The sequence below is a fragment of the Ictidomys tridecemlineatus genome, chromosome 4, assembly GCF_052094955.1.
Source record: "Ictidomys tridecemlineatus isolate mIctTri1 chromosome 4, mIctTri1.hap1, whole genome shotgun sequence".
NCBI lineage: Eukaryota > Metazoa > Chordata > Mammalia > Rodentia > Sciuridae > Ictidomys > Ictidomys tridecemlineatus.
The window spans coordinates 6723963-6741542 of NC_135480.1; the positions used below are offsets into that span (position 1 = coordinate 6723963).

A 17580-nucleotide genomic window follows, 5' to 3' on the forward strand; every position below is an offset into this window, starting at 1 on the left:
GAGACAGGAGAGGCAGAGCCCAGAGTATTCCAAGTTCCTAGGCTGAAGAGGTCAATGGAGGGGACAATGGCCATTTGAGGTGAGAGGATAGCAGGTATGGTCCACAGTCTAAGGCCTAGTGGAAAAAAGTTCAAGGGAGAAATGGTCATTTGCATCAAAGGCTGATGATAGGCCAAAGGAAAACACTGTCCCTTGGGTTTGGCAACCTAGGTTGTATCTCTGACAAGGGAATTTTGACTGGTATTGAGAAATAAAGCCTAAGGGGAGTGGGAAGAAGTAGAGGCCAGATAGCGCTTTTGAAGAGTTTTGCACACAGCTGTCCTCTGTCCACTCTGCCCTGTGGAAGTGCCCCTGCCCTCATCTAGGCTCAGGAAGTTTCCTGCCAGGTCATGTAGCTGGGTCCCAGAGACCCTGGTTAGGACATGCCACAGGGCTTGGGGAGTCTGTCTGAGGCCAGCAACAGCCTGCCCTACCTGGCTGCTGCACCCCTGGGCTGTATCCTGTCCCTGCTCTCAGCTCTAGACACTTCTTTCCAGGAGGCTGTGTGTGGACCCAGGTGTCAGGAAGCATCAGCTATGATGGTTTCATATCTCGTATCAAGGACGGGCAGGAAAGTAAACTCCAAAGAGAAACCCAAGCCCCAACTCTGCCACCTAAGAGGCAAAGACCCCTTTGCAAAGCCTCAGATTTTTCAGAAGGGAGAAACCATCCCTTCACATGCCACTGCCTTGTTAGGCACACTGGAGACTGGGGACAGAGGGTCCTGGGGGAAAATGGAGTTTGGTGGGAAATCAGTCCTATTTCTGAACTTTGCCTGCCTCAGGCTGGGTGAGACATCATCATACTGGTTTCCGTAATGGAAAAAGTGGGAGTGCACTTCTTTTCCACCTAGGTTCCTAGTTGATTCTGAGTGGAGTTATGCTGTGTCCTTCTGGGGTGGGGTGAAAGCCTGGATGACAGTCATGGGCACAGAAGCCCAAGGCAGTTGGTAAGAAATCACCAGTTTATTGAATGAAAAATCAACTTCACCCCGTCCTCCCACCCTCACCTCCACCCTCGGGCCCAGGAAATGCTCTGGACAGCAGGGCCAGGCCTAGGGAAGGGCTAGAGGACTTTGGGGGAGGCATGGAGAGTGAGCAAACACTTTCAAAATGCAGTTCTGTGCCACAACTTCTAGGGAGCAGTGAGGGTGATAGAGAAGCTCTGGAGTGCCAGTGGCATGGTGGCCGAGCGTTGGCTCTGTGTCCTTGCCCTCAGCCTCTCCTGAGAACAGCTGGATGAAGCTAAGGAAGGGCTCAGGATCTGCCATGGTGTCAAGAGGGAGGAAAAGAGGCCGCTGGAGGGGAGACCTGGTGGAGAGGCCTTTGCCCAGCTGCCCTGACATGGAGGAGGTAGGAGGATGAGGGAGACAAGTCGACATGGGAAAGGGAGATACACGGCCAGTGGACAGAGGGTCTGCCTCCACCTCTCATGCCCGGCAGAGCTGTGCTGGGTGAAGGAGCAGGAAGGCTGAGGGAAGAACATCACCAGCGAGAGGAAGCCACAGGACAGGATGGTGCACGGGGGGTTACATAAACAACCGAGGGACTGGCTGTGCAGAGAACCGAAGAAACGCTCAGGAAACCTGACATATACAAGGACAGGGTGGGCTGGGATAGGAAGTCGTGCATGGGGGAGGCCCCTCCATTCCAGAAACACACGGCATCACTCAGTTGCCCCTCACCCTCCACTGGGAAGTCATGGACAGGAGGAGGTCCCTACAGGAGTGGGGAGTGGCTCTGGCCTGCCCCACTGGGGGCAGGTGGGTGAGTGGTATTTGGCAGTGGGGCCTTGGAAAATGAGAGCCTGATGGCTGGGGTGGGAGTGGGGAGACCTGGGCTCTCCCACTGTGGACCAGGATCCCACATTTCCTATTTCCAGGAAGGGAACTGGTGCCACAGAAGGAAAGAGGTAGGGCCAGGAGAAGGAAGGCCTGCAGGACTCAATTCCAGGGACCATGGGCACCAGAAGACAGAACCCACCTGCCCTGGGACTGGAGCAGGAGGGAGGAGGGGTAGTAAGGAATGGGGCTGGGCAGTGGGGAGGGGAGGGCAGCATCCCCAGTGGCAGTGTCCTTCAGGACTGGGCATGTGGAGGGCTGGCCCCAGTGCCAGGAAAGGGGTTCTGGGCCCGGCCTGCTGGCCTCCCCCTGCCCGCAGGCGGTGAGGCTGGATGGCAGTGCCAGGAGGGAGAGTAGCCAGGAGGCAGGGCCTCAGGTGGCCTTGCTGCCACTGAAGAGTCCTACTGGAAAGTGCTTCACATGGGTGGGCCACTGGGCTGCCAGCTGGAAGAACTTGATGTCACTCCACTCGACTCCATCGATGGACACTGGGGGCAAGAGGGAAGTAGGAGGTGATGGGGCAGCTGAGGTCATCTCCCTGTCCCTTGGGGAGGACCATCAAAATCACCACACCTCTCAGCATAGTCTGCTGCTGCTTGGCGGAGCAGATGAGCCGGCTGATGCCCTCGATGACTTGGCTCTTAGAATCCACTTCCTTTTCCCGGGGTTTCTTGCTCAAGAAGATGGTGGGAACTGCAAAGCCAGCAGAAACTATCTCTGTTGCAGCCCTGGGAAACAGCCATCCCCCTCCTCCCCAACCCCAGTGCTTCCTTCTTCCTGCGGCAAGGGGAGATAATTGGCAAAAGGCCTGTCCTCCTCCCTTCCTGCTTGGCTCAGGCCACAGGTCAGGATCTACACATTCCTGCATCCTTTCCTGGGCCTATCTTCATCTGAACAGTCAAGACCTGGGGCTAGATGGTCTCTGAAGTCCCTTCTAGCCGAAATGTTCTAGACACCTTGGGCAGGGGCCTAGCTCCCTGTCTGGGGCTTGCTGGGCCTACAGCAAAGGAGATGATGTGGGGGCAGGTATTTGCATTAACTCTACCCTGGCCCCAGGAAAGAGGCAAGGATACTGATACAGAGGGCACTGCTCAGCTCCCCACTCTCAGCAAATCCTTTGCTGTAGTGTGCAGGTTTTGGCCCTAGGCCTTGCACAGCCCCTGCCCAGGGCCCTGGGGAATGCTGTAGGGTGGAAAGCATGCACAGCAAGAAGCCCATCTGCTCTTGCTCTGCCAGCCCAGGAGGCAGGGTCCTCAGCTGCTGCTGGTGCACAGCTGGAATTGTGGGGTTCCAACCAGCTAGAAGAGTGGCAATCTACAAGGACAGCAGCCTGGTTAAGGGGATTCCTGCCTCTCACACAGAACATAGGACCCTGCCTCTACAACTCTGCCTCTAGGGCTTTAAGCCACCCCGCCCCTTTTTAAGATAAATATATATATATAGATATAGATAGATAGATAGATGTTAATGAACCTTTATTTTATTCATTTATTTATATGCGGAGCTGAGATTTGAACCTAGTGCCTCACACATGCTAGGCAAGCGCTCTACCACTGAACAATAACCCCAGCCCAAGCCACCCCTCTTTATCTGGAAGGACTGATTCCCCTTAATTCCTAAAATAGTTATATCCTTCTGCTCATAAAGCTTCTTTGGGGAGTTCTTCCGTGCTGGATGTGAAAGCTCTGCTCAATGGGTCACGATGACCATGGCTGGGGCATGGTCATTCTGTCCCATAGTCCGACCTTGAGGGCAAAGGTCAGAAAGGCTCCTTGTACTTTGCAGCAGCAAGGGCCTCAGTCCTTGAGGTGCTGCTGCTCAGCAGCTGGGACCTCAGTTTCCTGCATTATATAAGGTATGGTGTTTCCCCCAGGGGAAGGCAGGGTGTTCTCACTGGGTCCCAGGCTGATCACGTGATAAGTGTACTGCATCCCACCCACAGACTTTTTTTTTTCCTTTTTGCCATACTGGGCTCTGCATATAACAGGCAAACACTCTACCACTGAGACCCCCCCCCCCCACCAGGTGAAAGCAAATTGTCTTTCAGATCCTGAAAGAAGGGAGGAGGCCTGGTGGCCCCTGCACTTCTCTGGCCTCACATGGCACTTTACCTTTCTTGTTCTTCTCTTTGGTGACCACGGTCATTGCCATGGTGCCAGAAAGCTGGGCTTCCCCACCATGGGGCAGGCGGGAAACCTGTACTGAGCGGAAGACACTCTTGAGGGTGTTCTTAGAGCTGGCGTCCCTTTTGTCACCTTCCCTTCGCCGTTCGCCAGGATGGCCCAGCCAGTAGTCCACCTGGAGGCCAATCACATCCCCATATGGGCTATTGGGACTCCTGGAGAAATGGGATGAAAACAAGAGATCAGCTTTTTCCTCAGAGCCCAATTACATGGGCCAGAAACTGGGAAGAGGGGCTGCCAGCCTCCTGGAGCAGGAGATGGGGAGCAAGTCCAGTTGAGTGGCTGTGCTTCCTCCAGTCACACAGAATCAGCAGCAGCTCATGTGGGTATCAAGAATCAGGCTGATCTGAGAACAAAACCAGCAGAGGATAAAGGCCCAAGTAAAACTATCACAGGGTGAGAGAAGTGGGAAACTTTGTGAAGCAGAGTGCACACAGGCACGCAGATCCTTGTACATGCACACATGCTCCCAGCAAGCAAAGTTGGTGCCCAGAGGCAGAGGGCTGAAGAGCCAGAGTGGCTGCAGAGCAGCTCTGGAGCGGGGGGATGCTGACCTGTGCTCTCGCTGACATGGGGCACTTTTAGCTCAGGGATAATTTTAGCTCCCAGGGAAAGGGCTGATGGTTTCTTGAAAGGAGGTGGCAGATACAATAGGCACACGGCTATGAAAATCATCTGATTTTTTCTTTCTGCCTTATATTTTTAGTCCATTAAATAAATAAATAAAATAAAAAGCATATATTGTATGAGAAAGGAGGTTGAGGTAGGGGTTGGATTCAAGGTTCCCCAAACTTATGCTGGACAGAAATCTTTAGGCAGTGGGGGGTCTGAGAGAAAACAGGGCTCCTGGAAGCCTGGATCCAGCAGGTCTCTGGAGCAGAGCATGGTTATTTTTCCTACATTGTCCCTTCCAGAAAAATCAGAAGTCCACGGAGGAGAGGAGGAAGAGAGGGTGGGAGGACAGGATGGGGATCCCAGGTCCAGGGCTATGACACTCTCACTGAGGCCTCTGGAAAAGCCACTGCCCAGTGCCTCCCTCTCAGGTGAAAGGAAAAAGGTAAAGGCAGAAGAAAGAGAAAAAGAATGCTGCTCTCTGCTCCTGGCCATGGCCTAAAAGCCTCTTCTCATCCCCCTCCCCTTCCTCAGGCCTGGCAGGAAAGGGTTCCCTGGCTCTCCAGCTAAGCTTTAGGTACTTGAGATTCTTTAAGACTTCCTCCCCGCTTCGCCACACCCCACAGTCATGAGGTTTTTGCCACCTCTGCGGTTCAGGCCTAGCCTGGGAGCCCGAGCTCCAGGAGGGCGGGGACCACTGGACCAAGGCACCACACCACAGCGTGCCCCAACTGATACTTGGTTCCTATTTATAAGCTACACAATAGTCCCCAAGGTGGCCAACTCACCTCTACTACACATAAGATGAAACTGGAGCCCAGTAACCTGCCCACGCCAGCACCGTGGACACACCACAGAGCCACTCACATGCCAGTGAGTCCTATAACAAGACACCTGCATCACACCTCACAGCCATAAAAGGCCTGCCAGGCTGGACATGCCTCTCACTGCACTGAGCTGTCCAATGACTTGGCTGGCTGGTGACTGGCCTCTGAGTTCTCTCACCAGTGTGACCTTCTTAGGCCAGTGTGTCTGTGCCTGGGAAGAGTTAGGTTGCTGGGCCTGGCTTGAAGGACAGGGCATAACATACTGGTCTGGGCGAGAGCTTACCCTACAATGGCAAGGGCGCTGCTCATGGATGGGGAGGAAGGAGGGGTGGCTGTTGCATCTCGGCTCAGGCCTGAGCTGGAGGGTGGAGATGTGGAGGGCACAGTAAGGCTGACCACAGGTGAATCGTCCCCATCACCTGTCGGGAGATGAACACTGTCAGTCAGAGGCAGCCATCCTCACTTGCTGATGGCAGGGAGGGAGGAGCCACTTTCTTAGGGGCAGCCCTGCTTTCCTCCTGAGCCCTGGGCTGCTCCTGCCTCCCCTCCCCACACAGCTGCACAGCAAGGCTCACATCTTCCTGCTCAAGCTGCTTCCCCAGAACACTCAGCACCTCCAATTTCTGACCATTGCACCAGAGAGATGATCTCACCCAAGAGGAGCCCAGGGGCCCAGGCTCACCTGCAGTGGAGGGTGAATCTTCAACTAGGCCCACCTTCACCACCTGGAGGAGGGAAGACATGCTCAGTAAGTCCTTTAGGCAAGTATGATCCAACAGGAAACAGGGCCAGCACAACAGCCATCATACACACAATTTTATCATAGGCTCAGAAAATCTTTATAAGCCTGGAACAGCCCAGAGCTTAAGGGATAGGGCTGGGTATAGCCTGTGCAGGCCCTAGGTTCCAACCCCAATACCACAAAAAGAAAGGAAGCCCAGTCCAAGCAACATAAGGAGGGCCCATGGGAATTTGCAGCTCTTCTCTGGGGAAATGGGCAAGGCACATATGAAGGCAGGAACCAGTTAGTGTAGTGATCTCAATTTACATAGGTAGGGTCCCAGGAAGCCAGCTCCATCTCTGTGGGGACAGGCATGTCTCATGGCAGCCATGCTCTGTGTGAGCCAGCTCAACTGAACATACTGAATCAGTGCAGACACCAGCCCTCCTCTTTCTACCTTCCTGGAATCTGGAGTGCCCATAAAGGGGCCATCTCAGGAATTTTAGATTCCCCATAGACTATTATGGAGAGGACAGAGGGAGCCCTCCAGTGGTCACAAAAGGATGCTAGAGGCTACAGGCAAACTTGGTGACTATCTCCTGTGGTCTGAGTGACAGGTGGGGTCAGAAACGCAGCTGGGTTTGGGCTGCTGGAGTGAAGGGGACCGCAGGTGGCAGCAGTTTTCGTCAGGCTGCTGAGAGCACTGCTGCCATTCACTCACTGAGAGGAACAAAATTCAGGATGGAACTCATGACCCTACATATCCTAGGCAAGTGCTCTACTACTGAGCTATGTCCCTATGACATTTTTCATATTTTAACTCTTGGGCTGGGAGACCAGAGTAAGCGTCGATCGATCCCCAGTTCCATGAAGACATGAGTCAAACTGACAGCTTGGGCTGTGACCAGGGTCCCATGGCCTGCAGCGGTATAACTATATGAACATCCCAGAAGCCTGAGGAGGGCTGTCCATTCCCCCAACTAAGATTACTCAGGATACCCAGAGATTTGAACATTCAGTGATTAGGGATAGTGAGGAATTGAGCATGTCTATCTGCACTTCACTGTCCCTTCTCCCCAAAGGCTATGCAGGATCCTCAAGGATATTACAGAAAAAGATACAAACTGGTTGGAAAGAGAAATCAGAACACCTCAGAAGCAGAAACACAAGTTTTTGGTCCTTTTCTGTGGGGTGCTCTGTCTGGGCCCCTAACTAGTTAGGTCAGTCTGAGCTTGGGCCCAGCTCTCACCAACAAACAGAGCAACAGTTGGTATACCTGACACCAAAGGCATCTAAGAATTCTTCCTTTATTGTATAATTCACTAATAAAGGTTCTTCCTGACTAAGCAGAGGAAGAGCCCTTCTTCTCAGTGGTCCATCTGAGCCTGGAGATAGAAGTTTCTGATTCATGGACCTCTGCCCAGAAGACCACACTTCACTATTTCCCTTCCCTGAGCCTGTAGAAGCCATGCTCTGGATTTCATTCCAGGATCTACAGGCTCCAAATTCAGGGCCTGATCTAATAAGCAGGAGATACCAGTGATGAATCCAGGGATAGTTCATGATGTGGGGAAAGGATAACCCTAAAAGGGACAGCTGAAGGCTGGGGCAGCTCAGTGGTAGAATACTGGCCTAGCATGCACAAGGCCCTGGGTTCCATCCGCAGTACTGCAAATAAATAAATAAAATAGAAAAAAAATAGAAATAAAAATCATATCGACAGCCCAGTATGTGTCCTGGCCCAGGGCTTCTCTACCTTGGCACTACTGACCTTTGGGGCCACACTGTGTCTACTGTGTCCTGCATCCTAGAGGAGGTTCAGCAGGATCCCTGGCCTCTCCCCACTAGATGCCAGGAGCACCATACTCCCAGCTGTGATAACCAAAAATGTTTCCCAGGGGGCAAAATCTGTCCCCATGAGAATGGGGTGCAGAGAATGGGAGTCAATACTCACGCCAATGAAGGGGATAAACTTCTGATAGGAGTCTTCGTCAGGGCTGTTGGGAGACAGACAAGCTTTAGAGTTAGCAGATGTGACTGAGCAGAGCAGTGGGGAAATAAGCCCTTCATATTCCACAGTGGTCTACAGGAGTCTAGAACATTGTGCTACATCTTCACGAGACATCTCAGTGTCAGGAGGAGGGTCTGTTACTCACTGTACATGTGGAGCACACAAAATTAGGGCAAAGGACCCAACTGTGCAAACTATACTGCCTGCTCCGCACAGGTGACTTCAGCCCTAGGATGGGCTGCTTCAGTACTGAGGGGACGGGAGAGGAGTTAACTAATTCAGGCCCAGGACCTCGTGAGCTGGGAGGCCCAGGGTGAGGAGGGGGGTGCCTGCAAGAGAGGAAGTAAAAGACCTGCAAATGCTCTTGGGCTCCTGTGACAGGAAAAGGGGTGTGGAGAAGGAGAATGTGAACAACAGGAGCTCTCCAGACTTCCAGAGCCCACCTCAACTGTAAGAAACCCCCAAGTCAGACTTACAACTTATGCCTGCAGGTCAGCATGGCTTCAGCTACAGGCAGCTGGTGTGTAGCGGCTGCCCCATTGACATACTGCATCACGCGCCCCACCACGTCCAATTGCTCTGCAGAAAAGCCAGGAGGGATTGGCCTGTTCATTTCAGCTGGCAACCCACAAACCCTGGGAGAGTGCCCTCCTGAGACCCAGGAAAGGAACATGGATCTGGGATGGAGAGGCTCTAAAATCCCCTGAGTTTTGCTTATTCTATCCACCATCTTTTTTTTTTTTTTTGCACAGGGATTAAACAACTGTGCCACATCTCCAGCCCTTTCTATATTTTATTTAGAGACAGGATCTCACTAAGTTGCTTAGGGCCTCAAATTTGTGATCCTCCTGCCTCAGCCTCCCAAGCTGTTGGGATTACAGGAGTGTGCCACCATGCCTGGCTACCCCTTTGAATCAAAGGGACTGTGAGTCAAAGGACAGTCCTGTCTATGGCAACCTCACTCTGATACCACTAACTTCACTGGGTGGCAGGGAAACACCAGCTGGTACAGCGTCACTCACTTATCAAGAGACTGCTCAGTGATTTCTTGCTTCTTACATTTCGTTCCTACAAGGGGCTAAGCAGCAGTAGGGTGCACAGCAGCTGGAGAAGGCCCCAAGTGGAAGAGCTGCACTTAATGAATACTCACCAAGGAAGTATGGGCACAGTGACAGGGAACGGGGGCCCTGAGGAGGAAAAGCCCCCTTCAGCTGCACTGTCTTGTGACCCTGGTACTGGCTCGGGTGGAGGTTCCCTTACCTGACACTGGGGGCTCTGAGCGGCTGAACAGATCTCTCCAGCCAGAATCTAGGAAGGTGCTACTATATCTGCTGTCGACTGAGCCCAAGTATTTGGCCACAGGGTGAGAACCTGGTGGATGGAAAACCAGAGAAGGTAAAATGGGTTAGCAAATGAAAAGGTGGGCAGCAGTTGTCCCCAGCCATGGCTTGGGCCTTTGGTCTCCCTGATGCTCTTGTCCTAGGACCAACCCCCACCCTGCTGCCAGAACTGGAGCTGCTGGTGGCTAACTCTCCTTCTGGGTGCTGCCCCACTTTACCGAGGGGGATGATGAGGAAGCGCATGTAGCTCAGCCAGTCAGAGGTCTTGCTGGCCAGGGACTTGACAAAGAACCGAAGGATGGAACTCAGGTAACTCTGGCCTCCCACAGCTGCCACCTTGACTGGCCTCGGCATGGAGGAGTTGCAGTTGCAGCTGGGGAGAAAGGGGATCTTCGCAAGCCATACTCAGGGCAGGTCCCAAGCTCTGACTGCAATCATTTCAACAAGCCACGGGGAGAAGAAAGCCAATAAGCAAAGCAATACAGGGAGGCAACAAGCCACAGCACTGGTCTAGAGGCAGCATCTGCCAATGAAGGAAACAGGAGAGCTGGAGCTAACAGGGACAAGCCAGCATTGCCACCTGGGAACCCTACATGGGCCCAAGCCCAACATCTGGGATAGCCTCATTCTCTGATACATGGGAGGGGACTACAGGCCTTTCTAAGAAGGCCCTAGAAGGGGAAAGCACCGACTCTTGGTTGTCAAGCAGATGATGTGGTTACGGGAACAGAGTAAAAGCTCTTTTTAAAACCTTGGGTTCTTTCTTCTTGCCTCTTGCTGGGGCAAGTCAAGGTGTGGGAGGAGTCTGGGCAGGGAGTCAGGGGGCTCAGGAGCTGATACTCTACCAGGACATTAGGCCCTACAGCTTGCTGCCACTGCCCCAAACACGTAGACCTGCACTGCAGGCCAGGAGGTCCTTCCATTGTGTGAGTCAGGGTGGGAGAATGAGGTGGAGGAGCTCCAAAAGGGCAGGAGCAAAGAAGCTGGAGTCCTTACTAGCGTTGAATCCGGGTGAGCAGGGCGGACAGCACAGCCTGGACCTCCACGGTGGAGCAGGTGCACACGACAGGCTTCCGCTGGTCCTGGAGCAGCTCAGCCACATACTGGGGGAAGGAAGGGACAGGGAGGCAGGTCAGGCCACATCTCTCCCCAGAGGGGCTGAGAGGGCAAACGAGACCCAGGAGGAGCTGCAGGGCCCCTATCCTTTGTTATTCTGGCCTAGGCTGGACAGAGGCAGTGAGGTTTTCTGGCTTAGAGGGTGGGACAGACACCCTGAGATAGGCTGATGGTGGAAGATGGGAGGACATAGGGGGCTTTAAGCAGAGACCACACCCCAGTCATTCCTGGCACCAGTGTCTCACAGGGCAGACAGAAGGGAGGAGGCAGGCAGGGCTGCTCTGTTCCTGCCGAATTGCTTTCATGAAATCCAGGGGCAGCTCTGGCCATCTTATAGCCCTTGGTGTTCCTAAAAGGCTGCCCAACACAGCTGGCACCTGGGAGGCGGGCCAGACCCAATGCTTGCTGCCTTTTTTTTTTTCCCCTCTAAACATATGAGGAAGCTGAGGTACAGAAAAGTCAGTGACTGAAGATCCCATAGGTTGGATAGGACAGAAGTAGGGCGAGAATCCAGAGCTTTAGGTTTTGCTCCAGGTGGGGGCTGAGAGTGGGGTCACTTTCCTGCTTCCCTGTGTGCTGCTTCAGGTGGCACATGCTGAGCCCTGTGAGGTCCTGAATGCTTTACCTGGCCCTGCCAGTCAGTGGTATTCACCAGGATTACATTTTCCGGGAGGGCAGCATCTGACACCAGGATTTGATTCAGCTGGTCGTAAACCACCTTTCTTGGAATCTGCAGGGATAAACATTTGTTAGGCACAGCCAGGGAGCCAGAGGCAGCTGTGCCGGAAGTGGGGAGAACCCTTGGCACTGGCATATTCAGAGTGTGGATACTAGGAATTTGTGAAAGATACAGACTCCCATTGGCCTGACCAAAATGGAGAGAAGGAAGGACAAGCAGAAAGTCCTTGGAGGGCACACCTGCAACACAGCAGGCAAGGAGCCACGCACGGTGGGGTTCTGCCAGGGACGCCTGCAGGCTAGGGACACATGAGCTTCCTGTGAAGGGGTGGCAGGAACAGTGGCAGTTTCCGCACCGGGAGCAGAGGAGTGAGTGTGGAGAGTGGGTATGTGGGGGAATGGCAAGGAGGGCCGTGGGGAGAGAAATAATGACAGTGGCAGCTGGCTCTGCACAGGGACCCACTGTCCCAGGAACAAAGGCGTTTTAGGGGTGACGATGAACCAGAAGGATGATACCTCACCCCAGGGACTGGGCTGTTCTGGTCTCAGGTTCATTTGTTGCTATGTAATAGTGTCAAACTCAGGAAGTCACATGGACACAAACTTTTCATATTTATCAGGGAAATGAACAGGCTGACTGCCTAACTCCACAACAGCGAGACTGTGAGGTATGCCAGCCCCCAGCTCTGAAGCCACTGCTTCAGAGAGGACACACGCCCGAGGTCTGGTTTCTTCTCATTTCTCCTCAGGCTTGCATGGCCCCTTGCATGAGGAAGCTGAGGTACAGAAAAGTCAGTGACTGAAGATCCCATAGGTAGGAGAGGACAGAAGTAGGGCAAGAATCCAGAGCTTTAGGCTTTGCTCCAGGTGGCGGCTGATAGTGGGGTCGCTGCCCTGCTTCCCTGTGTGTTATAACTACTGATGATAAAGCTCTGTGTGATGAGATAATGATACATGACAAAATAGGACTGTCGGGGAGACCTGTGCCTCCCCAATTCTAAGGACCACTGTTCCGCTGACCACTAAGCCAGAGCCCATCCCCCTGGAATGGGACACCACAGATCACATCTAGGTGGAACAGTGGCCTATCCTAGAACCCAAATTAACAATTCTTTTTTAAATATTTATTTATTTTTAGTTGGACACAATACCTTTACTTCACTCATTCATTTCTATGTGGTGCTGAGGATCGAACCCAGGGTCTCGCACATGTGAGGGGAGCACTCTACCACTGAGCCACAACCCCAGCCCCGCCCAAATTAACAATTCTTAAGCAACTAGTTCAGGAGCAATTAGATCTTGGGCACAATAAACCCTCCACCAGCCTTCACAAGACACCTATTTTTGTAATCCCCAAGAAAAATGGGAAACATAGGTTACTTCAAGATTTAAGGGGCTGAGGTTGTGGCTCAAGAGGTAGAGTGCTCACCTAGCATGCATGAGGCACTGGGTTCGATCCTCAGCACCACATAAAAAAATAAAATAAAGATAATGTGTCCACCTATAAGTATAAATTTAAAAAAAATATTTAAGACCAATAAATATATGAAAAAGATAGGTTAATTTCAGGTATTCCTCATCCCGCCAGCATCCCGAGCATCTATTTTATTGTTGCTATAGACCTCAAGAATTGCTTCTTTTCTATACCTACAGCACATCAGGACAGACCCTTTTTTGCCTTTACGGGGTGGGAACCTAACACCATGACACCCACCCAGAGATATCACTGGATAGTCCTCCTCCAAGGGATGAAGAATAGCCCTCCAATATGCCAGCTCTTTGTCTCTCATGTGATCAGGCCTCTTACACAGCTTTGTCTGGTCATACATTATATGGATGACATTTTATTTGCTCATGCAGATTCTGATAAATTGCAAGTCTGCCTTAAGAAGTTGATGTCTAACCTTGGCACCTTGGACCTTCACATAGCCACTGATAAAGTGCAACATTCTGGCCCATGTAAGTTTTTTTTTTTTTTTAATATATATATTTTTTAGTTTACACAATACCTTTATTTTGTTCATTTATTTTTATGTGGTGCTCAGGATCAAACCCAGGGCCTCGCACGTGCTAGGCAAGCACTCTCCAGCAGAGCCACAACCCCAGCTCCCCCTCAATATGAGTTTTTAGGCTACAGAATTGCTGCAAGACCTGTGTGCTGCTTCAGGGGGCACACACTGAGCAGCTGATGGCTGCTCCCCACATATCAGCACAAAGCCCAATTCTCTCCCACTAGTGGATGACAAACATGTCTGCTTCCTCTCACTTAGGTCTTTCATTACAGTCTTCTACTCACTGCATTTCAAGTGTTCTTTCCTCACCATCTAGCTGTCGAAGGAGGAGGTTAACATCCAAGCAACCTCAGAGGGCCTGGTCTTGCTGGGGGACTACAATACCTGTGTGCTGTGGCCCAGGTCAGGCGAGCGCTCGCTGTCAGAGCTGTTGGTCCTCTCACTCAGGGGCTTGGAGAGCTGCCGCTCCTTCAGGGGTGTGCTCCTCTTCTGCCGAGGTGTGTGTGTCCCTTCTACTTTGCTGAGGGAAAGGGGATGAGATGGGAGGGGAGGGGAGGGGAGGGGTCAAGTAGCCCTTCCAACCCCAAAGCTGCACCAGCTCTCACCCTCCCTAGGTCCCTGAGTCTGTGCCAAGTTTGGTTGAGGGTCTGTGTCATCTGCTTCCCTCCAATTTGGTGTACCTGGGGGAGGCAGAGCCTTGCAGTTCTGTTTTGCTGGACTTCATAGGAGTTTTGACTTTCTCTGGTACAACCAGACTTGTGCCAATATCTCCAAACATGTCCTGGTCGGTGATTTCCTGCCATGGAGGAAGGGAACAAAGAAGGTTACTTCTCACTTGACCACTAAGGAGTTCCGTAGAGCCTGCAGGGCCCATTACCACCACCAGAGCCATCTAATCACTCTCTTCCTGGAAGCATGGCTCTAAAACTATTCCTTCACCAATGGAGAAGCTACTACTGTTCAATTTAACTTCATCCTCCCACAATGCTGGGTTTCATCTGCTCCCTCCCAATTCTGCCCTCTCTGACTACAAAGGTGTTTAGCACAAGAACGGTGCCGATGATGGGCCTTCCTCAGAGGGGTTGGGGACTCCTGCTCCCAGATGGGGAGGCAGGATCTCACACCTTGCCAGGGCAGGACCTGTGGCTTAGGGACCTTGTGAAGTCTGCCTGCAGCCTCCTTACACTGGTCAAAGCCAACCTGCATCTGCCAGGCAGTCAATCACTTCCTTCTCCACCCAGCGACCTCCTCCCACCCTGAGTCTAGTCTTCTGTCTTTCCTGGATCATTTTGACAATCTTCAAGAGTCTTACCTCCTCCCCTTAGAACCCATCCAGTCTGCTCACTCCAGAGTGTTCTCCTAAGATCAAGGTGTTTATATTGGGACACTGCAAACAGCTCAAACAGCTCTGCACTGTTCCAGTGGGCCTTCGAGGTATCAAGTCAATCTCCCATAAGCCCCCAGGATGACAACTTCCCTGATGCCCTAGCCTTTTGAAAGACTGCTTTCCACATGTGTGCCGTGTGCCTGCTTACCTCCCTGCATTTGCTATCCTTTAAGTTTTAAAAATGTCTACTAAGGAATAACTTCCATGGAGTAAAATGTTTAGATCTGAAGTATAAAGTCTATTTATCTATTTATTTAGCAGTGGTGGGGTGGGGATCAGATCCTAGGGCTTGGCCCATACTAGACAAGTGTTCTGCTCCCTAGCATAAACTTTGATTTTTATGCAAGGATAGCCCCAGGGGCCTTTAACTAGACCAAGACAGAACATTCCAGTACACTTGAAAGGTCCCAAATGCCTGTTCCCATTCCCAGCCAGTACCCTGACTTCTGCCATCATAGGTTAGTTCTGCCTCTTTATGAATTCCACAGAAATGAAATCCTATGGCATGCTTCTGACATTTGGCTTTTTCCTCTCAATGCTAAGTTAAAATTCCATTTGAGATATAATCATTCATTGGGGAGTTTAAATCAAGAAGTAACCTGACTAGAATTTCATCTGAAAAGATCACTTGTAGTAGTCGCAAGCAGTGTGGACCACAATGGGCAAGAGTGGAAGCTGGTGAACGAACAAGGACAGGTTAATACAGTACATTTTAAATCTTGAATCAAGCCTAATGCTCCATCGTGCATGAGATGCTCAATGTAGTATTATTTACTATATTAAACATAAGTCCAGGGGCTGGGGTTGTGGCTCATTAGTAGAGTGCTCATCTAGCACGTGTTGTAAGGCCCTGGGGTTGATCCTCAGCACCACATAAAAATAAATAAATAAAATAAAGGTATTATGTCTAACTACAACTAAAAAAAAAATTAAACAAAACAAAAGTCTAACATAACTTCCATGGACTCCATTCAACTACCAGAAGGTCTCGCTTTGAGGCTCAGATACAGCACATCAGATGGCATTCTCCTTCCCACCTAGTGTCCAGCCTCCCATCCCACTAGATGAACTGCAGGGTGTCTTACAAGGCCAGCTCAGATGACCTCTCTCCAGAGTGCATCCCCCTGCACTTCCCTGGGCCTCCAACAGTCTTGTCCCAGGTGTGCACAGGTGGCTACCCCTGGAAAGGGGGACTTGGTGGCAGAGACCATGGTTCAGGCATCTTTGCATCCTCTGTGCTTAGCACCAGAGGTGCACGGTGAATGCATGTGCAATTCAAGGCTCACTTGGGGGCCACCCCAGCCGACTCCACTCTGCCTCACTAGCTTTGGCTTGCACCCTGGGCAGCCCCACTCCTGGAGCAGGAGTGATCAGTAGCCACTCAAGAGATTTAATGCTCACTGCTTGGCCATGTGACTACTACAAGTGATCTTTTCAGATGAAATTCTAGTCAGGTTACTTCCTGATTTAAACTCCCCAATGAAAGGGGAAAAGGACAGCTTTTCAAGGGAAGACACTGGTCATCATCTTTTGGAAGTAAATAACAGAAATTATCCAAACTATTCAACCCCAAGATGAGATCTGATTAAAGGGCAGAATGGGTACATTTCTGGTTTGTTAATGTGGGCAATGAGCTGGTCTTAGGGTCAGCTCTACCCCACGCGTAAGGACTTCAGGAGGAAAAGAACACAGATGTGCACCAGCCCACAAGAGTCTTTCTGCCTTTATTTCCAAAGGTGCGGAGGATATTCAAAATGGCTAGAAGAGGAAACGGAATCATACGTACCAGAGTGTCTGTTTCGGTCAAGCTGTCATCTTGGTTTTTAATCCAAGTAGATTTGACTTTTTCTAGAGCAGCCAATTCCATCTGCAAAATTTATAATAATTGGTTATCTTTGATCTAAAGGATTATAACTCTAACATGTTTTAGTAGGTCCCTAGATGCTTAAAATACTTTTAGTGTATTCAACCTCAGAACATCTTTAGGGCTCTTATGAGGGGTGTATTTTTGTGAAAACGAAGTTTCAGAGAGGTCAGTTATTTTATTAATCATTAAGTGAATGACACAGAGATGTGGGACTCAGAAATTCTGACTCCCACAAAATGTCACTAGGGAAGAGAGGCTCAAAGTTAGATGACTTTGCAATTGGATCCATACAGTCTCTGACCCTGAATTCAGTGGACACTGTTGCCCTAAAGGAAAATATGGAGGCTTCCTCTGCATAACAGAGAAGGGAGAATCTTATAGTTTGGGTCTGTGATTTAAAAAAATATATATTTATTTTTTAGTTTTAGGTGGACACAATATCTTTATTTTATTTTTTTAATATTTTTTTTAGTTGTCAATGGACTTTATTTATTTGTATGTGGTGCTGAGGATTAAACCCAGTGCCTCATGCATGCTAGGTGAGCACCCTAACATTGAGCCACAACCCCAGCCCCATGGGTCTATGATTTTTAGACTGAAGATACTCATGGTAGCCAAATGCTTTCCCTCCCTGGACACTGGGGGCTGAACCCAGGGTGCTCTTCCACTAAGCTACATTACCAGTTCTTTTTATTTAAAAATTTTTTTTAAGATGGTTTTTAGTTGTGGATGGACACAATACTTTATTTATTTGTTTTTATTTTTATGTGGTGCTGGAGATCAAACCCAGTGCCTCAAACATGCTAGGCAAGTGTTCTACCACTAAGCCACAACCCCAGCCCCATTATTTTTTAAAATTTTGAGACAGGATTTAGCTAAATTGCTGAGGTTGGCCTTAAACTTTTGATCCTCCAGCCTTAGTCTCCCAAATAGCTGGGATTACAGGA

The 17580-nt window shown here is 50.7% G+C and overlaps 1 protein-coding gene across 2 annotated transcripts in view; it reads right to left on the reverse strand.

Moving 5' to 3' along the window:
* Nucleotides 1-985: 985 nt before the first annotated feature.
* Pacs1 (phosphofurin acidic cluster sorting protein 1) overlaps nt 986-17580 on the reverse strand; it is a 131349-nt gene continuing 114754 nt past the window's right edge. For both annotated transcript variants that reach the window (XM_078045545.1, XM_078045546.1), the window contains exons 11-24: nt 16553-16633; nt 14060-14175; nt 13764-13899; nt 11315-11419; nt 10570-10676; nt 9792-9946; nt 9494-9604; nt 8710-8812; nt 8177-8219; nt 6184-6226; nt 5785-5920; nt 3991-4217; nt 2453-2572; nt 986-2367 (exon numbers count right to left, since the gene is read on the reverse strand). In XM_078045545.1, the coding sequence (XP_077901671.1) occupies nt 2252-2367; nt 2453-2572; nt 3991-4217; nt 5785-5920; nt 6184-6226; nt 8177-8219; nt 8710-8812; nt 9494-9604; nt 9792-9946; nt 10570-10676; nt 11315-11419; nt 13764-13899; nt 14060-14175; nt 16553-16633 (1599 nt within the window). In that variant the 3' untranslated portion in view covers nt 986-2251. The remainder of the gene's footprint in view (nt 2368-2452; nt 2573-3990; nt 4218-5784; nt 5921-6183; nt 6227-8176; nt 8220-8709; nt 8813-9493; nt 9605-9791; nt 9947-10569; nt 10677-11314; nt 11420-13763; nt 13900-14059; nt 14176-16552; nt 16634-17580) is intronic.